Source organism: Agelaius phoeniceus, chromosome 12 (assembly GCF_051311805.1).
Source record: "Agelaius phoeniceus isolate bAgePho1 chromosome 12, bAgePho1.hap1, whole genome shotgun sequence".
NCBI lineage: Eukaryota > Metazoa > Chordata > Aves > Passeriformes > Icteridae > Agelaius > Agelaius phoeniceus.
This window is the reverse complement of record NC_135276.1, coordinates 13,193,216-13,214,709: the sequence shown is the minus strand read 5'-3', so window position 1 is coordinate 13,214,709 and position 21,494 is coordinate 13,193,216. Positions and strand designations below refer to the sequence as shown.

Below are 21,494 nucleotides of genomic sequence, written 5' to 3'. Positions count from 1 at the left end.
GCTCACATAAGGTGACATTTTTATTTATACATGGAATTGCAGCTTGGTCAATAAATCTGCCTTCCCAAAAAGGTTACTAGGTGTGAGTCAGTGGTTACAAGCAAAGTGAAAACTTTGAGGTACAAGATTTATCCATTATTCAGCAGTGCAATAAGAAAACAGAGCTGACAGCATATGCAGCACTTTTTTTTTAATACATTATTTCTTTTGTACATCATAGTACTATACACCAATCCACTGCATGTAGTTGTAATGTCCAATTTGAGCTTTAATCTGAGCATGAAAACAGGAGTGAATGTCTAATTCACACCTTAGATCATTCTATTTGATTTTGAATCAAGCTGAAGTTTACATCAGATAGGAAAAAGGTTCCTGCATATGTACAATTGGTTCAGGGCAGGAAACATTTTGTGGATATCAAACTTAGGTCTTCATTTCCCTGCAGTCCTGTGTCTCTCAGGTGAAATTAACACAAATGCCATTAAACATTACCTAAAAACCCTCAGTAATTTATATACTGCTGCCCTCTACTGCAAATATATATATACACAAGCCATTGAAACAAAATTAACATCACTATTTTTAGTAAAACATTGCATATGAATTTCTTGCATTTCATGGGTTCAAACTACATTCTGGTTTTGCCTAAAGGATGCTCATTTTGAAGCTAAATATTCCACTTAACTCATCTGTGGATCTGAATGACCACAAAGGACATCAGTCTTAAACCAAAGCAAACTATTAATCTAGACCTTTAGAGGAAAGCCACAACTCAAGCAAGAGAAAGTCAAAATCATTTCTCAAAACTGCAATCCCATCATTAATGAAATAATTTAGGATGGCACAGCAAAATAGCATCAGACAATCTGCAGCTGTAACTTTGTTATTTGGAGGTTGCACAAGCCCTGCTAACTCCAGTGTTACATCTATAATCCAACATTAGACCCCACATGCCTCTCTCATGGCTTTGCATCACTCTACCAAGGCTGTTATCACCCTGTCCTCCTCTTCCCTGTGCTCTCAGTCTCCCCAGCTTCCTGCATGAGCTGGCACATGGCTTCAGTGCAGGACTTCTCCATATAAACAGGGAGCTGGAAGAAGGCCACATTCCCCTTTTTCCTGCCATCATATGGGGTCACAAACCTGAGGCAGGCATCAATGAGATCTGTTCTGGAACAAGATGTCCCAATAGTGCATCTAGGGCACAGAGAGGAGCAGCAGTCACTAACACTCTACTGGCCTTACAGTCATTATCATGTTAGAAAAACCACAGATGCTCACAGCACCACTGCCTAGCATGACAGATTCTTAAGAGCCACAATGCACTATTTCTAATTGGAAAAAGATTGTTTCCTACAACTATGAAACTGTGTGGTCATCATGCATGGGTTTGTGGGTCAGTTTGGAAACCACACCATAAAGGAACTGCAGGCATTTAAAACACTTCACGACTGAGAAACTAATTTCAAAATAATTACCTGAGCAGAATTATAAGACAACCTGAGAACTTTTTTTAACACAAGACAAGCAAGATGCAAGAAAAAGAAATTGAGTAGTCTCAATCCCACATCTTCATAAATTCAAGAACAATTAACAGTGAACTCCAAATGTACTAAAGACAGTGGATGCATTTGGGAGATCAAGGAAGAATTACTGTGAGAGCCACCAATCATCTTTAGGGAAGAAAAACAGCACCAAGTTTTCATTTCCTTTGAGAACTGAGACAGCACATTATTCACAACAGGAGACAATCAGTATTAGATCAACTTTATTATATTATCAAATTTGACAATAAAATATTCAAAATCTATTGAACACATTCATACACAAGAACATATAAAATGCCAGGCCTCATGTTCTGTACAAAATACTGGTTAGTGTAGAGCAGCAAAGTCACTGCCAAACATTCCCTGAATTTAAGAGGGCCTTGAACACACTGTGCTCCAAGAATTACCTTAATACCAAACATTCCTTCCTTTGGTCTGCAAGTCCTTTGCAATTATTGCTAGTTATTGAAGCTTTCTGCTTTTATACAAATCACATAGTGACTCTGAACCTCTTCAGAAGTACTACAATGACAGCTGAAAGCTTCTTCAGCATTGTCTATACAAGTTGCCAAAAATAAGAAACACATTTGGTCCTCAAGACTAGTTTTGGTTTCTGAAAATATCCTGGAAGAATAAAACTAAGTAAAAATTATGGAAAGAGACACATAATTAATGCTTTAGGTATAACAAAGATACATTAGTGAATTCAGACACTTCAGCTGTGCAGTGTGGCAAAGCACCTGAGTTAATCCTCTTATCAAAGTGCTACATTCTCACTAAAGATATTTTTCAGACCTCTCCCTCCACAGGAATGGAGACAGCTCAGAGCCCGTGGCTGCAGCAGGTCTGACAGCAGTGCTCAGTGCTGCCCTTGCAGAGGATCTGCTCAGAGAGCAGCCACTCCTCACACACAGTGCAGGGCTTCCACTTCAGCAACTGGAATAATGCATTCACTTCTCAATGAGAACTGCATCCTAACATACAAGAAACTGCAAATGAAAGGGCTGATGATCATTTGGTAGGGGGAAAAACGACCCCACACTTTCCCGACATACAACTCCAGCCTGCAGATGCACCACAAGTAATCAAAGAACACCAGAGGTGCTGTGCTTGCTCTCACACAGCACTTAGGACTCAGGTACACACATTTCTTTACAACAGTACAACAAGGCTTTATAGTGACAAACAACAGAACAAACAAATAAAAGCCTTGAAAAACCTTCAGCTTCATTTTACCACATTAACTATCACAAGGCTTGTCTAGCAACAGAAAACTGGTATAGAAATCTTCAGTTTAAAAGACACAGCCAACTAATCTCAGAAACAGTACTAGGTTGCCAAAATTAGAAAAGAATAAAAAAGTTGTGCTTTTTTCTTCTTTTGGGTCACAAAAAGTGTATTTTAAAAGGACTAAAGAAAAGAACCCAAGCATTTTTTGAATAATGTATTTTGGAACTTCAAATCACAAAAAACCCCGCAGCTAAATTCTTGCTAGGAGACTGAAAATGCTATTGATTAATGGGTAAGGATCCAAATGAATCTTACAAACGTTCTCCAGATCAGGTTAAGTATTGTTTACCTACATTGTTTTCTCATTTTTCAGCCCTTGATGTCTATGTTGGTATCCTGCAATACAGTCTCCAGCTCCACTCAATCCAGTGCTTATTAACAAGCATTCTCCTTCAGCAAGAAATACAGATTGTGATTATATGTTTTCTGTAATTTATTCAGATAGCCATTTATTCAAAAATTGAGTCAGACCAAGGAAGAGCTTTATCATCTTCGAACAGTCTTGGAACACAAGCCTGAAGCTTATCCAGCTGACAAGCCCTGCATAAAATAGATCACTTGGCTAAAGGGCAATTTTCTGTGGGGACTTTTTGAAGGAGGGGTTGAGTTGGTTTTTTTCCCCCTCCTTGTTGTAGGGCTTCTTCTTTTGTGGGGATTGATTGTGTAGGTTGACTGGTTGTGGGGTTTTTTTGTTGTTGTTTTTGGGGGTTTTTTTTGTTTGTTTTTTTTTTTTTTTTAATCTCAGCAGTTACACATTGCAAAGGCTGTGGACAAGTCAGTACTTACTCTGGAAAAGTCTAGGCAATATTGCTGCTGGACTACAGGGTCCTGGACAAGTGAGGACAAGATTAATGATCCATTTTAAAAATCAGGAAAATGTCTACACTCCCTCAACATAAGCACTAGGAAAAAATGCAGAGGGGGAAACAAAGCTACATAAGGAAGTTAAAACCTAGTAAGACAATTAGCTTGGTGATGACTCTAGTTCTAATTGTTTTGAATTAATAAAAAATTTCTGAATTAAAACTAAAGTCTTACAACTACCTTCTGATTCCATTCTACAGTAGCAGGAGTTCAAGCCCATCAGTTTCAATCATCTTATTGTAATGTCCAGTGGCAGAAAACATTTTAGGCATGCTACCAAAATAGTTAAAACTTTAGCCTTTTGACAATTCAGTTTCTTAAGTAATCAATCCTTAATAGTTTGAGTTTCTGCAACTCTTAAAATATTTTTCTTGGAGAATCTAGCATTTTGAAAGCATTCAAAGCTGTGTTTTTAGAAAACTAAGTGCTGTCCAACTGGGTGACTGGTTTTAAAGCAAGCAAGCGAGAATTTTTGAGTATAACTATTTCTCCAACAGGATTTCTGTAATCAAGGTGGTAGATATGATGGCCTTTAGACCTGCACTTCTGTGGAGGTCAGAGTTGAAATTACTATTTTAACATTGAGTAGAACAACACTGTAGGAAATTAGAGAACTGCATGTTCAGCAATTTATAGAAACATTTAAGGAATCACATGTCCCAACTTCTTCAAACAGCAAAAATGAAACTTGTAATCTATGGGAAATTACTTTTAGTCCTAAAACAAATTCCTTTTCAGTGGAATGCAATGTTGATCCAGTCACTGTTTAGTCAGGCAACTGGACCAAAAGTGTTTGACTGAGAACAAGTTTTATACTCCATACTGGTTTTCATTCCCCACTCTATTTCAGAAGTTCACTTTTCTTTAAATACTGCCCACTATCCATTATCATTTCCACCACAGGGGGTTGTTTTCCACCCAGAAATGCAATTCTATACCTTACAGAGTGCCAGTATTCAATTAGCTTTGACTGGCGTGCTACTCCACACTGCTACAGTTATTACAAGCACCAACAACAGTTTAGCTTCATTCCCTCACTGAGAAATAAAGCACAGGCTGAGAACTCCTCAGACTCCAGACTGTATGTGATCAGGGATTCTAGAGGTTGATGAGCAAACCACTTCCTCTTTCTAAAATAACCCAGTAGGGCATCTAATAAAGAAGCTTCAAGTAATTCACACATCTTTTTTCCCCCCACAGGCTGTAATAAATAAAAGTCTGGATTGCAACAGTGATAGCACAGTTCCAGGCAGACCTCTTCCCTATTTTCCCAAGTAGATATGCACATTCACAAACCAATCCTCTGGGAACTGTGGATCAGAATATGCAAGACCCTTTAAAATGCTTACTGTGTTTGCCACATTGTTAATACCATTCCCTTGGGCATCCAAAATTGCCATCCTTCCAAGCCTTCCACTCCAAACCTGCAAAGACCACACAAAGGAACTCTGGGATCTATGAGTTCATGTGGTATGTGCAAGGGGATGCACAGTCTCCAAATGAAAGTCTGTATGACCATTGGACACAACACCAGAGGCAACAAAATGCATATTTGACAAAATTTTCAGAATGTGAAAATACCATGAAATATCATGAACACAAATCAGAGACAAACAATCATTTAGAATACCAAGCAACTTGAAAACAACCTTTTAAAAAAGCAAAATAAATAATTCAAATATCTAAATATCAAGGGATTAAAAGGCATTTCCCCATATTTAAGGGAAGGCATCACAGGTGAGGAAAATAACTATCAGCACAAGGTTATCACGAATCAATGAGCAGCTTTTTCACATAGGAGATAGTAGTTTCATTGGACAGCATTTGAATGTGCTCGTTTCCTGCAAGCTCAAACATCACCACTTCCTGTTCCTGCCTGTGCACCCACTTTCTACATTGCAAGGCACTCTGTAAGTTCACTGTACCATCCCCATCACTGTAGAAGATCTTGGGCTCTCTGTCAGGGAAGCTCTCGTAGTGGAAGGAGTCGGGGGTTTCCACGCCCGTGCCGTAGAGGCAGTGGATGCGCACGCCGGGCGGGGTCATGGCGTACACCAGGGGCTCCGTGTCCTGCCTCATCAGCCAGCCATCCTCGAAGTTAATGTCCCTGTAGAACTTCCAGTAATCCCTCAGTGTGTAGTTGGCTGTGGGGGTGCTCACAAACACCTTGTCTGGAGGCCACGTGTAGTTGTAGGGGAGCATCCAATTTGTGGAAACTGCTGATCTCTGCTGGTCTCTGATCTTGAGGGAACTGATAACAGGGATTCTGTTGTTGTCACCTTAAGGAAAAAAGGAATTTCATTATCCAGAAAGCAAGACATCAATCCTAATCAGCAGCAATTACTAGCACTCATGGTGATAACATGAATAAGTTTGTTCCCCTGGCTTACAGTGACAATTTGAAAAGTTTTTCCTCATTTATGATTGTCTCGTAAATTAACTTCTGCAAACTGACTTTTAATAACTTCCAAGATTTAAATGAGTTGATAAATGACTGAAACAAATGGCTTAAACTAACACATTACTAAAGGATAATTTATATGCACCTTTCTGCATATTTTAACAATTGTTCTTCCATCTTCACAAAATCAAAAGCTGCTTAATAATTACAGTGATTACTTAAAAAAAAACCTGAGACAAACACAAATTTATATTCCTTGTTTTTTTCATTATCACAGTGGCTGTCACATTTCAATTCTTTTGTCAGCTGAACTTTGAATTTTATTGTCCATTATTAGATCCAGGTGGTTACAGCATGTAGTGGTCCAGGTCAACTATGCCATAAAAATTGAAATGCTGCAACTGAAACCACTCTTCCTGAAAAATATACTTTGGTGCTATTTCAATTCCATGGGGTGGCACTATTGCTTCAGCAAGGAGAAACAAAGCACAGTAATGCCATCTTTAGGAGGAATGTATGTGGACATAGCTAGTCTGAAAGAGATAAAGTAAACTCAAATGCACAGCAAAAATCACAAAGGTCCTGAAAAATGGGTTTCATGATACTGTGTGGAGTAACCACTTCACTGTGCACTCTCACTGCTAAGTTACTGAACACTGCTTGGCAGTTTTCAGCAAAGAAAGCCCAAGTTCTGACCTGAACAATGAAAGGAATGTGTACAAGATTTATTTCCAGCAGAATAATCAAACACAGAACCTGACTATCCCTGCCTTCTCTTACAGAACTCTTACAAAGTGCTTCTCAAATCCTTTACTTTTCTCATAAGTGAAGAAGTACAGGATGGCCAACACCACATTTAAGTCAGCAGACACATCAAAACCTTAGGTGTAAGGAAGACACTGCTAACATTTCAACTTTTCAACATGTTAAAAATAGAAACAAACCACTGTGAGCTTTGTGTCTTTGCCTACTATAGTGGGATCAAGCAAAGCTCAAGTACAAGTAGCTGAAAGTATCACAGAAATCTCCAGAAAACAATTCCAGTGTACGGTTTACCACTTTGATAACACAGCTGTGGATTTGACATGAAGCTCCTGGCATCACAAATTATAAACAGGAATGGGAGCAGAAAGAATGCATTCATAGAGTGCCTTGTCTTTCCTGTTGAAATGCAGTATTTTCCTTTAAAGCAACAGTTCTTCAGCATACTAATCCTGATAACTTTAGAAACTCTTAAATAGACTAATGCAGTCCAAGGGCTGATGGTGGTGCTTTACCATGGTGGATATTTAACCTGTACATTCTGATATTATGTTTGCCCATGTAACTTTCCCACACAAATCTTAAATTTCTGCTCCAAAACAGAAGTTTAGTACAACAGATACACAGATTAAAACATGACTGACTATATTACAGTAGAAATTTAGCTATTCATTATGCATTAGTAGAATTAGCCCCTTTGCTTGAGATGCATTATAAAGTGTAGACAAGGTATGAAGCAGAAAAGTTTAATCCAACAGAGATATGGGACTATGGAATATAATAGTGTAATTTTATGAGGGTGATTACATTGTTCACTTCTTGCCATTTCTGTAGCAAGCAAGTATGTCAGACAAAGCCTGTGGGAAAAGGGAAATAAATTTTTACAGTGACATTTCAACAGCTTTAACAATGTGTAAATTGGATGTTTGTATTGAGTCAAGTTTTCTAATTAGTAATGGAGTAGTGCACTACTGTTCAGAATCAAATGCCTTTGCTAGGCAAAGTATTCTTTGCTCTGTCTATGCATGGCTGACTCTTGCTGTGTGTTTTGCATTTTGATGAAGTCCAATTTTTGATGTCGGCTTTGATTAGGAAGAAGACAGTGGATATCCAAAGCTAACAAGTCAGAAACAAGCTACAAAACCAAGCCAGAAACATCAAGAACTAAATGTCAAAGCACATGATGTAATTATGGTATCACGTGATGGGTAAGTGAACATTTTCCATCAGTCATTTTCAATTATTTAGTGAAGTATATTGTGCTGCTTTATTCAATTTTTTTGTTTTTTAGTCTCTGGCATATCCAGTGTGCTAAACCCAAGACCTCAAAGATTCATTTTCCTAATGAGTTACAATTAAGAGTTACAATTTTCACCTGACATTTACACTGGACACAAGTTCCCCACCATCTCTACAAATTTCCTTTAATGTTAACCTCAAGCAGCTGTGTGATCTTTAATCAAAGGAAACTGCTGAATGCTCTGGAGTCCTTTGTAGCTTTGCAATACTGAACAGAGAGCAATCAGGCTGGTGGCAGAAGGGACAGAAAGGGAAGGCATCAGGCCAAACAGCAGACAGCACAACAATCTGCTGAAAAAAGGTCAGGAGAGGTCAAGAAGGGAGAAAGCTCCTGGTTACAGGATGTGGGAAATCTCAGTCCACCCCCACAAATATGAAAGATAACAGTTGGGTTGCAGGGCTTGAAACACCCAGTTGTTATTGCTTACAAAAAAGTATTTTTCCCTTCATGGTACCTCAAACTCTTATCCTGCAGTCCTACAGTCACAGCCTCCTTAGCACTGTGCACTACACATAGCACAGGGCAGAGCCCCAAATCACCTACCTGAGGCCAGCACACGCAGAGTTTTGGCCACGCCCCCCCACGGAGCACCCAATGACACATAATCCTTGATGTACTTGTCCTTCCAATCCTGGGGCTGGCGGTTCAGGAAGTAGAGGGTGTACATGTTCCCCATGCTGTGGGCAATCAGCACCACAGGGCTCCCATACTGCTCATACAGCAACTCGATCATCTTGCGAAGCGCCACAAAATAGTCTTCATTCTCATCTAAAATATACACATCACACGGTGAGAGTTATTAATTGGGAATGCTGAGCTTTAAAAACAAATAAGCTTTTAAATAATGGTGTTGAACTGTCTGCAGAATTAATAATGCAGACCTCAGAAATTCCAATACTGAATGGGAGGGGTGGGGGTTTTGTGTGGATGTACTTTGCTGAAATGGGTTTTTTCTGTTGTTTTGTTCTGGTTTTAAGCAAGTTTTAAGTAGCAAGTTGGTTAAAGAAGAAAAAAAAATGAAACCACAACACCAAGCTTGCATTTGTATCCAGGAGTACCCCAGCCCTGAGAACTAGACAAAATTAAGTTTTTAGATTGTGAAGGATGGGAGAAGTGATTCAATACATTATTTGCTGGGTAGGAGAGTCAAAATTTTATTAAAGTAACAGTATATTATTTACTTGGTGCCTTTCTCCAGTCATAAGGTGCTCCTCTTACATCTTCATCACGTTTGTAGCCCCAATCTACTAAACTCTGCACCAACATATAAAAGTAACTTCCTGTAAATATCAGATAAGAGAGAAACAGAAGAGTAACAAGGTTAGTGTGAGAAGCAGCTGTCAGCCACTACTGCAAAACAAGGTTCCAGTGGCAGTATCTGTGACACCCTATGTACACACTAAACCTGCAGTTTGCCTTTAACAATCTAGAAAGCTGCATGCATATTAAACAAAATGAGTTATGCTCACTAACCCCCAAAATCAAGAGAATATCACCACTAAAACTTCTTACTAGATGGCTGACCTCTCAAACCTTTTGGCAGCCAAATATAGTATACACAAAGTGGATAAATTTTACTCAGCAGAGGAAAGTTTACCCTTGAACTGCAAGATAATAATTTCTGAGGGGTTTTCAGAGTCATAGCTTCTGTTGATTACAAATTAAAATTAACAACGGGTAGGGAGTAACAGTTGGCCAGGACTTCAACATTTATTCTTGGAAACAAATGCTTATTATATACCCTAGGGCAGAACTCCAGAAACTACCCCAAAACTTTTTTTATCTCTGGGGTAGTGGACTAAGACTTAAGTAATTGAACATAAAGCTGTAATAGCAAAAAGGGAAATAGCTGCAGACTGCATATTGAAAGATGTGACTTAATACAAGGTTTGACACGTGGGATTTAAGTATTACCACGATTAAATGCATCAGAACAGTCTACTGAACATCAGAGCCATATTTAAGTTTTGAGCAGAACCTCACTTGTTAGTCTTGAATGTTTATCATACTGTCCCTCAAGTGGAGAATTGAATCATGGTGTAAGAGTGACCTAGTGCAGATCATTAAGCACATCACTGTCCTTAAGGAACAGATCCATGCTATGCAGCACATGAAGCTCAGTCCATTACTGACTATTCAAGTCCATCAGTCTTCAGCCACAGTGATCAACTCACAAAAGCTTATCAAACTCAGTGTTTTCTGAAACGTGACTTCTACAAAAGCACCAAACAAAAAACCCTGCAAACACATTAATGCAGAAATCTTTTGCAGCACAAATGCAATTATATAATTATTCTGACATCAGCAAAATACAAGGAGCTACCCATTGTGGTACCATATCTCCCAATCCAATTAACCCATTCCTAAGGCCAAAGAACATCATCTGAGTAAGAACTGAGTAACAAGTTCTTACTCAGAACTTGTGCTTTTATTTCAGTTGTGCTTGTCAAGCTTCTGTCACAGAATTTTCTACTCAACCCATCTCATTTTCAGAAAGCATCTGTCCTCAATATGGCTACTCAGATTTCATCCACTTAGATTGAGACGAAATTCACAATTAGTATTGTGTCAAATCTTAGTTTCATCTATCAGGCCACACAACAAACGAAACAATACAATGCAATGAAAACTCTTAAAAGCCAAGTGAGCTCACAGAACTGTAATTTGAAATCACATTTCAGAAACTTGTTGCATAAAGACAAACTAGAAAAACCCTGCAAGTGACAAAGCACTCCAGACACAGCTTGTACATACCAACACTCCTTTTACTTGGGTCAAGAAATTCCAAGGAAAACGTCTGCCCAAAGCCGGGCACTCTGATATCCACTCCATCTGGTGGTTCTGTGATCTTACTTGTTCGGTTATACACCAGCCTGGGGAGGAGGGGAAGGAAAACAATGAGAAAACCATGAAACATGTTTTATTGCCACATGACAACCCTCAATTACACTGGGTCTCACATTCTGAGTGCAGTACAAGAACTTTAAGTGCTGTTACTCAGAAGGAGAAAAAAACCCAACCCAAGCAGACATGATCGGAGTACTCTTATGGCTAAGAGATTATACAGTGCAAACAATTACTTGAATTACTTCAATGCTCCATGGTGCAGAATCTAGGACTTTTTGCCTCTGTAAAACTGAGCATATGGATGTGTGACTAAACTTCATCTTTAAAATATCAGCTACTTTATTTAGTTCTACATCATTTGACTTTGCATCAAGCTACAAAATCGAAAAACTTATAAAGAGCATAGGAATGTGGCAATAGGACAGAAAATACCTATTAAATCAGACATCAAAAATATTAACCTACCTAAAAATAATTAATTTCTATTTAACTGAAACACCCATACCAGCATAAGGGAGTACTTTATTTCCTGATTAATGACTACTGGCACTTCAGGAAACATATTGAGGTACTGAGTGTTGTGTAAATACTTTTCAAAATAACTCAGGATGTGAAGAATCTGGAGCACTGAATTAGGAGTTTATTTCTTTAATCATCCCTGTTATTACAGTTGGGGGTTGGTTTGTTTTTAATACCATATCAATACAATTGCATTTCTGAATGCAAGTTTTTGCCCCTAGATGGAGTCTAAGAATCTAAACTGATGCACAAATCTCTTAACAAAAATCTCTCTAATCCATAAGGCACAGGGCAAGACAAAGCAGAATGCTTTACAACAGCTCAGTACATTAGTAAAAAAGCAACATGCCAACACAATAGTTTTTATTTGCATCAGCTAATTATTTCTTGTTTTCATACATATATTTACATTATTTTTACAGGAACACTAATAAAACAGATTGGAAATAACATGAAAGTTTTAAATTAGGCAATTTTTAAAACCAAAATATTTCAGGTGGAACTTCCTGTGCATCAGTTTCTGCCCATTTCCTCTTGTCCTATTTCTTGGCAAAAAAAAAGAACAGAAAACCTCCTCCTTGAGATAAGGGCCATAGAGGTGTCTAACAAGTGCTCAAACCTACACTGAGTCACTGGTAGAAGAGAAAGGGGAAGAAATTAAGAGAGCCTCTGCTCTTCATCAGCAATTACAGCCACTTCAGATGAAACAGAGCTACATCCTCAGACCCATCCTGTTAGCCTGCCCAGCAGAATTCCAAATCATTGCTCTCACTGGTCTTGAATCAGAAAAGGAATTTAAAGGCAGCCATTCTGCTTATCAGCCTATGGAAAGGATGTAACTGCAAAGAGCAATATTCCTGCTCTTACCTGATATTATCAATCCAGCAGTCAATGATGACAGGCAGAAGCAATTCTAGATTCAGCCAGAGTGTAAAATAACTGTCTGTCTTCTTAGAGCAGAGATAGTGCACCACTGATGGCTTATCTAACTTTGCTTCCAACTGATTACCTAAGTCCCCTGGAACTGAAAGATATAAAGAGGAGAGAGACATATAAAAAGAAGATAGTTAATTAAAGCATATAAGATTTTCTATTGCAGTACACACAGCTAAATATTGTAGCCCTTATGTGCATTATCACTGCACCAGAGACACCATCAGGTTTTGTAATTGGAGAACAAATACTACATAAGAAGATACTACATATACATTTTCCACTGAAAATATTTCTATACTTTCAAAGCTCATTACCTGAGAAACCAACATGTAGAATGATTCTGGATGAACAGCTTCTAACTTCAAAGAGCAGACTATAAAGGAGCATGCATGGCCATAGGTATGAAAAAAAAAGATTGTCTAGGACATCACCAAACTGATCTGTGTTTTCAAGTACAGTCTTTCTGAGAGAACTTTTTTCCAGAGCATCACAACTACACAACTTTGTTCTCTTTAAACAGTTGCCTGTAAACTTTCAATTTGACATTAGAAATGTAAAAAGTAAAAGACTGATTTATATTACTTATCTTCCCTTTTTCACATAAGACCAGACTTTTACAACACAAGATATGGTTGGCTAACAGTGTAAAAATGCATTTTCATCTTTTACATTCAGGTTTTGGCAACATCAGTTACATTTTTTTCCTTTGGAAACCTTACATGAGTAAGACTTGGTGGAAAGGGTCTTGGCTATTTGCACCTTCTTAAGGCATATACTAAATGTCAGTATTCCTTTGACTAAGGTTTATTCTTCATTAGTTTTTAAACCCTAGATGGAAACAGGAATATTTTCCCAAATTAGAATTAGTCTTAACCAAACACTAACAATTTTCAGCACCAAGCCTTCAGAAAAACTTCTTACATTCTGTTATGTTTATTTTTTTCTCAAGTAATTTTTTCCTCAAGAAGCAGAGAGAGAATAACATTTCAGTAACTGAAAAGTTTTTCTGTATTAGAAAAATTTAGAAGTTGGGCACTTTTTAAGGGTTCCCTCCACTCCTTTCAGGTCCACAAAGCCCCCTTTTTAGGGTGTGCTTGTCAATGTTTAGTTTTGAAGTTTTTTAATGCAGGTCTACCCATACATTTGTTCCCCCTATCCCCCAGTAAACTGTGCAATCAAATCAGTTTGAGTTCTATAATACACTGATACTTAGCAATGGTTTAAGGAAAGAGAAAATATCATTTAGCAGAATGCCTAATTTAACCAGAAAACTAGATGTGCTTTTAGAAAAAATGTTATTGCAGAACTGAAAAAGGCCAAAACTTCAGATAACCACATTCTTACAACCTCCAACCACAGCAGGTTATGCTCCACCATGAGATCTACCTCAGGATTTCTTTATTAACTACCTCTACTTTCCCATTAGGTTTTTAGGAGCTTTATTTTTGTCACCTTAAGTGAAACGTTAAAAGGCCCAGTAGCTGACCATGGTTTATTTTAGGTCATATTTCAAGGACTCTGATATACTGGAAAGCATAGTAAGGGAGATTTCAGCATTGCATCACACCTTAGAAAGAGTTTACTGAAGTTCAGTCTTGTAACCTCACAAAATCCTACTTAGGAATTGCTTAGAAAACTAAGGCAACAACTTGTTCCAGTCTCGTGCCTCTGGCCTATCAGTGCTTTTAATTGGAAAGGGAACAGAATGTAATTCTATTTATATCAATCTTTCATGACTGGCCAGCTTCAGCAGCAGACCTGCCAAGGACAGAACAGGTTGATTTTGTCTTCAGTTTCAATGCAAAACAAAGAAGGGTGACATTTTGTTCTAGCCTAGAATCTCACTTCCTGTGTAAAAATAAAGTTCTTCCAGCAAGACACCCTTCAAAGACTTAGAGAAACACCTGGGGTATTAGGGTTTGGAGAACTTGCTGAGGTTTCCAAACTGCACTCAATCAATCACAAGCATTCCTGCTCAGAGTAGGGAAAACTCACAGCTGAAGAAGTTTCAGATTATAATCAAGATACATCTATCAACAAAGCACTGAAAGCAGGAAACTGTACAAAATCTCACTTGGACTTAATGGAATGATCTCAGATTAACTGCAACTTTCATTTAGTTAAGATGTTTTATCTTCAAGCTTCTGGAAGATAGAGGCTCTGCTCCTGTGTCCAATTCAGGACACAAGATGAGAAACATGACACACTGATGTTACTCAAGGGATGATAAGAAACAAGATGAAAAATGGCAATTTTTTCAATTCTAAACAGAAGATAAAGAACAAGTTCTGCCTGTGCAAAGATAAATACTGTAACTAAAAAATAAATTCTGATGTACAGGTATGATGCCTGCTTGTTTGTAAAGCAGGGATTAACAAAAATGTTTTTGTCATGTTTACATTTCCATATTAACAGTGAGGCTGCTAATCACTATCACTCACACCTTAGGGCTCTTTTATTTTCTAAAGTATACTTTGCAAACTGAAGATGCTTCGTGATGAACCTATAGGAAACAAAATACAAATTTTTGATTTTGAGATTATGGAAAAAAACATGCAAGATCTTCAGCCTTCAACCCAGCCAGTTTAACAGTGTTAATGATTTACATTTTGGCTGGAGAACTACTTAGTGGATTTTTATAAGTAACAGGTTAAAAAATATCACACTGAAGATTAATTCTGTAGGTTAAGGATGTAGCTTTCTAAATTTCTATGGTGGAATTTGAAAGCAATAGAAAAACATGGTTCCCTTTGCTTTCAGGCCACACAGAGGATAGACCTGCAGTAGTAACATCAGTAACATCAGTATGTCATGTTTCTCATCTTGTGTCCTGAATGCAATTTTTCTCCTCTTCTCATCCACCAATATCTGCAGTTTCTAAATCTTTAATATCTCCAGCAAAAAGGGAGTTCTTTAAAGTTCTAAAAGTTCTTTTTAAAGCCTGCACACTGACCCCTAAAATAACTTGTTTGTTAAGTTCTGCAAAATACATCAGCACTAGTTAAGACCGGATGTCCAAGACAAGATCTTCAGCAGTGCCCTGCTTCCCTAATTTGCAGCTGTGTAATTCCTCTGTTGATTTCAGAACTGCAACATTTGGAAAAATTAGATTTCTTAATCAGCAGAAAAATGTGTTTTCATAAGATTTTGGGTTCTATCAGTTCTAGCACATCCTCCTTTTTCACAAAGATGCTAATCCCAACAAAACTCACTCTAATACATCAATAAACCAAATTCACTTCCAATATTTATAGTATCCTTGGCTAATTTTTTTGGTCTCATATGGCCCGACAAAACTAGTAGATCTCCCTCTGGGATGTGTTTTTATATTATTAAACTGTAAAGAAAAGCACATTTAGAAAGATCATTAGATTTTAAGAGAGGTAACAGACTGTGAATTGCAGTAATTAGCTTTAGGATACATTCCTACTCCTGCCTATCACCATCCTTAAGTCTTAATGACAGATTCACAGTTCCCACCAAGAGACAATAAGCAAATTGCACCCTAAAAGTGACTTGCCTTAAGACTGCTCAGATAAAAAGAAAAAAGATCATCCAACAAATGTCCAAATATGAGGATCCTTAGGAAAAAAAAAAGGTATCTATTTAATAACAGGGTGGGGAGCCAGGATATTTTTTCATGCAGGGGAAAAAGAAAAAAAGAGGGCCAGCAGTTGGTACTTTTTATTGCTTTTATCTGAAATGCAAGTGCCTTTAGGTATTTATCAACTATTGTAACTTTTTAACCAGTATTATTTCCTCAAATTACTGTTGTCTTTTTGGTTCTATAAATTAGTCTTCCTGCAAAATGAAGCAACTTCCCAGGAAAATTAATTTTAAACTCTGACTACAGGTCTCAGAATGTCTTGAAGCAGCTCATAGACTCCATGGACTGCCACAGAAAAGGCCTTGTTTAAAATTAGGAACAAGAAAGCAAACAACGTCTCACATGATACTTCCAGATACCTTGGATCACATGAGGCATAAACATTTAAATCACTCCTGACATCTAGCCAGCTGACCATACAAACATACACAGCTCAATTAGCAGTCAGCAGGAATTCACAGGCACAGCTCCTTTGCATGTAAATCAATTATTAACAAACTTCATTTCGGTGTCTTTCTAGAAAACTTTAGCCAAGTACCTAACAAATTGTTTGCAGAAGGTATCAGAACATTGATATAGTTATTGTGTTGAGTCAGCTCTAAAAGGTAAAAGAGTTCAGTGCATCTGACACTGATCTTATAAGGATGGGTTACCAGCTCCAAAAATGCCTAAGACACAAGATAGTATGCAGTGATTATTGGTGGACTGTATCAGAGAATGAAGAACAGCCACAAAAACTACTTGAAACTAGCATTAAAGGCAACCTGTTGAACATCACCAAACTGATAAGTGTAAAAAATTATAGTTGATCTAAATATAAAGCAGATAAGCAGAAGTAATTGCACAGAATACACGTAATATACATTTTTAGTAGAACAGAAGCATTCAGTGGGTTATTTTGGTTCTTAAAGATGATTTTTCTGTATGATTACATCATCCTGGCTAAATAGAAAACACTTTTTTTAAAGTGCCTTGAAAAAGGCATAAAAGTACTTCAGTATCATCATTAGTCTCCTTTTCCCCCAAAACACTTGGGAAAGGAATCTGAGACAATCACCTTAGGTTTTAATGAGAATTGGGTCCTATATCAGGCCTTCAAGCAGGCTCTGTAAGTAAGGTTTTGACTTTCACCTGCTGCTTCTTCTTCTCTAATGTCACTATTATATAAATATACTTCAATGCTCTTTTATTTAAGTCTCAGAGAAAACTGAGCAATTGCACTGCAGAATTTTGCTGTCAGTTACTACCTATGGCACTTGGTCCCTGGTGCTGCTCCCTTGGTATGAATGAACACAAGCTCCAGGCAGAGCAGCTCCTGTTCCTAAGGCACGTCGAGTATGCACAGACCAGCTTAAAAACAACCTAACCCAAGCCATGTGGTGCCACTCTCCACATTCTTTGTGCCAGCTCGTCCATTAAAGTAATTCAACTACAAAATTAATCACTTCTTCCTCATCAGGTTATTTCCTCATGCTTTAGCAAGACAAAGGACTCCACAAAGTGGTCAACAAATAGGTACAAGGAAAGCTGGGTGAGCACTAATGAGCTGCTAGACTGGCAGAGCTGTTCCACAGAACCACCTTTCACCTGAGCCAGCTGGGGGCTCCCCAAATCTGAGAGCTGCTGCCATCACACCTGTGGCCAAGAGTTACAAGGCTGTCTTCATGCAGCTCAGCTGTTTTCAGACGTGAGATTCCCCGAAGGAGCAGTTTGTCAGTACCTGGGCAGCAGAACAGAAGTTACCCACACGTGAGCAACACTCCATATTTTGCAAGATTCTGCTCTAGTTCCCCTCTGTTACTTGGGTAAGCATAGATTGAAACTGCAAAGTGGGGTCATTACACAAAAGGTTTGACAGCAAGCTACACTGGGTCTTGTGACCACCCCAGTCCAAAATATTTCTGAAGTGATCACTATGTTGACAACATTCCTTTAAACAGCATTTCTTCTTTCTTTATTCCTTAAGATCAGGTGGCCAACTTGTCACTTACAGAGTATGACCAAATTTAAGTCCCCTTTCTACTGAGGCATGTTAACCTCCAAACAGATCAAGAGGGAATGCTTTGATCATGAGAACCTGTTTATTATTAGATACAAATTTATTTTAAAACTGAATGTACATGAGAAATTAGGAGTCTAGATGCCAGTCTGATAAATCAGGAGGATCAACTCTGTCTTCCCACCTTCTATGGGCTCCAAATTCATCTCAAGCTTGTATAGGCTTGTATAATGCATACTTACAGCTCTAAATCTTTTTCATTTGTGTATCCAGGTGATGTGGGTTTTTCTCCCTTCCCCCAAACACCTGTGTTAAGCCAGCACTTAGAATGCTTCCCTAAATGATTCTCATAAGCCCTTCCATCATCCTCATCACAGCAATTCCTAAAAAGCTTATTTTAACATGGACACGTGCAAGAAGGAGGAGAACTGGTCAACAAAAAATCCAGGAAATTTTAAAATGCAGAGACTGACTAGAACACTGAGAGATACAAGTTCTGCAGCATTTGATGAAAATTCACTGTAACAGCAAGAAAGTCTGTTGTAAAGCACTCCGGATGAGCGTGTGCTCAGCCACACAGTATTTACCAGAATGTCTCTTCAGGAAATGTAGGTCAGCCACAGTTCTTAAAACCATCCTTAGGGAACATATATACTTACAGAAGATCCATCAGTAGTAAATCCACACTTCTACACTCAGTAACCCTTTCTGCCAGTTGCTTTTAAATCTTTGATTCCTTTCCAGATAGAGTTCAATAAGATCAGCAACTAAAACATCTCTGTCATCAGGAAGCTTGCACTGGAGCAAGTGCCAAGGCCTATTGCTACATCCAGCACCACAGAGTGGAAAGATGGCATAAAAGATTGTTTCTAGCCTCCTCAGACAGAATTCAAAGAATTCTTCCTGCTTCAACTCCTGCCTCTTAGGACACCCTTCTGTAGTTTCTACTTCCAAACCACAGCCTGTCAGTCAGTTCAGAGACCTTCTAAGAACTGTGGATTTGTACACACTGTACCCTGAGATAACAAGAACGTTTTTTAATACGCTCTGGTAGAGTTTGGCCTTCTAAGTCAGAAGTTTGTAACAGTAGTAACAAAGTCACCATCAGAGCCTAAATTATCATGAAATGGAGGCTGAACTGAACAACATGTCACTTTTCCCATCTTCTTAGTTTTTCTTCCCCTGTGACCATCAAGGTTAATCAATAATAAGAACATGCAGGATGCTGAATATATTCACAGCAATGGCTACTGACATTACTGTCACTAAATGCACTTGCTTCTTGTAATTCTTAAGAACTACAATTTCAGTAGACAAGTTATTGAAACATTTAAAATTTATTTACATCTTATTACTAATGGATATAAAAAGAAACTAACAAGTATAACTTTTTAACTCGCATACGAATATTACCTGTATATTCATTACAAACTATTTTGTGTTAACAGGTGAAACGACAGGCCAGTAACAAATACTCGTTTTTCATGTCATATGATGAAATGCCTATTTTTTTTTTATTTTGTAATTCAACTGCTGGAACACCCAATCACTCCTCCTTCCACATCTGATTCCAACATCCTTCACGAAAGGTTCCTAGAGAGGAAAGACTTAAGCAGGGATGCTCTGGTGTTACTTAACGAGCTCGATGTGTATTAAAGCGAGCCTTGTCTGTCCCCCTCCGGCTGCCAGGCCAAGGCAGCCCCAGCCTGGACCTCCCTCCGCCGGGCCGGGCCGGGCCGAGCTGCCAGCGCCGGGGCAGCTGCGGAGCCGCCGCTCGGCGCGGGCTCTGCACCCCCCGGTACCCGCGGAGCCCGGGCACTGCCAGCGGCGGGCGGGGCGCGCTCCCCGCGGCCGTGCCGAGTCCGCAGCGCCCCAGGCCCCTCGCACCGCCCCGCCGGGGGTGGGTAACGGGGCCGGCGGGCTCAGCTCAGCTCAGCCCGGCCCCGCAGCGCCCGCCCCGCCGCCCCCCGGCTCTTACCCAGCACCACGGGCGGCCCCGCGGGCCGGCGGCGCGGCGCGCTCCTGCCACCGGGACACAGCAGCAGCAAGAGGAGGAGGCTGAGGAAGGAGCTCCGTCCGGAGCGCGGGAGGAGCCTGGCACCAGCCGGCAGGAACATCGCCCCTGCGCATAACCCCGAGGCCGGGAGCCGCCACCGCTACGCCGGGGCTGCCGCGGCCCGGCCGGAGTGCGGCCCCGCCGCCCGGCACGGCCAGAAAAGGGTCCGCCCGCCCCGCCGGGCCCGCCCCGCCGGGCCCGCCCCCGTCCGCGTCACCGCCGAGCGCGGAGGGCCCGCGCGGCCGCCGCTTGGCCCCGGCTGTGGGCGTTCGGTCCTCCTGTGGAAGGACCTGGCAGTGTGACGGCCCCGGCTGTGAGAACTCGTTCCCTGTCACTGTGGCGGGCCCGGCTGTGAGAACTCGTTCCCTGTCAGTGTGGCGGGCCCGGCTGTGGGAGCTCGTTGCCTGTCACTGTGGCGGCCCGGGCTGTGGGAGCTCGTTCCCTGTCAGTGTGGCGGGCCCGGCTGTGAGAACTCGTTCCCTGTCAGTGTGGCGAGCCCGGGCTGTGGGAGCCCGTTCCCTATCACTGTGGCGGGCCCGGCTGTGGGAGCCCGTTCCCTGTCAGTGTGGCGGGCCCGGCTGTGGGAGCCCGTTCCCTGTCAGTGTGGCGGCCCGGGCTGTGGGAGCCCGTTCCCTGTCAGTGTGGCGGCCCGGGCTGTGGGAGCTCGTTCCCTGTCAGTGTGGCGGGCCCGGCTGTGGGAGCCCGTTCCCTGTCGGTGTGGCGGGCCCGGCTGTGGGAGCCCGTTCCCTGTCAGTGTGGCGGGCCCGGCTGTGAGAACTCGTTCCCTGTCAGTGTGGCGGGCCCGGCTGTGGGAGCCCGTTCCCTGTCGGTGTGGCGGGCCCGGCTGTGGGAGCTCCATTCCCCCTCAGAAAGCCGTGTCAGTGTGGCGGTCCCGGCCGCAGTCACAGACTGCTGCTCCGGACAGGTAGGGACAGCTGCCCCCCGTTCTGTTGGGGCCGGCAGAAAACTCTGAGGAGGGAGATGTGCTAAGGGAGCAGAGACGTCTCTCATTATTGCGTCTACAGTTGTTTGGTCGTGAAAAAGTCTTAACAGCGAAGTAATGGGCGTTTGCTGCAAAACATGTCTAAAAATAAGTAGCGCAAAAGGGGCGTGGTCAGAATGGTTGAAAGCCGAAGTGCTTGGAAGAGCTGGGAATTTTAGTGTTACACGGTCAAAGGACTGGGCATCTGATAGAGGAGCTCACGGGCATATCTGCACTTCAGGCAACACCCAGCTCATCTGGGAGCTAATTGGTACAGAGGATCCCTGGGATCAGGCGTTTGGCAATACTGAGAGGAAAAAAAATCATTAGACCTTTATACATGTAACAAGGACAGGCAGTCCTGTAATTACAGTAATTTGGAAC

At 40.6% G+C, this 21,494-nt stretch overlaps 1 protein-coding gene across 1 annotated transcript; it reads right to left on the bottom strand.

Annotated features, from left to right (window-relative positions):
* Window positions 1-1,751: 1,751 nt before the first annotated feature.
* On the bottom strand, window positions 1,752-20,317 carry PLA2G15 (phospholipase A2 group XV). The gene is made up of 6 exons (XM_054641013.2): window positions 20,051-20,317; window positions 12,398-12,554; window positions 10,919-11,037; window positions 9,346-9,444; window positions 8,708-8,932; window positions 1,752-5,980 (listed from the first exon to the last, which is right to left on the bottom strand). Exons 1-6 carry the CDS (start codon window positions 20,187-20,189, stop codon window positions 5,469-5,471), a joined length of 1,251 nt encoding a protein of 416 aa, XP_054496988.1. The 5' UTR covers window positions 20,190-20,317; the 3' UTR covers window positions 1,752-5,468.
* Window positions 20,318-21,494: the final 1,177 nt, after the last annotated feature.

Coding starts and splice junctions, on each gene's coding strand:
- PLA2G15 (XM_054641013.2), bottom strand. CDS start 20,189: ATGTTCCTGCCGGCTGGTGCCAGGCTCCTCCCGCGCTCCGGACGGAGC. Junction 11,038..12,397: donor TGCTGGATTGATAATATCAG/GTAAGAGCAGGA, acceptor CCTCCTCCCCAG/GCTGGTGTATAACCGAACAA. Junction 5,981..8,707: donor TCTGCGTGTGCTGGCCTCAG/GTAGGTGATTTG, acceptor TTTTTCCTTAAG/GTGACAACAACAGAATCCCT.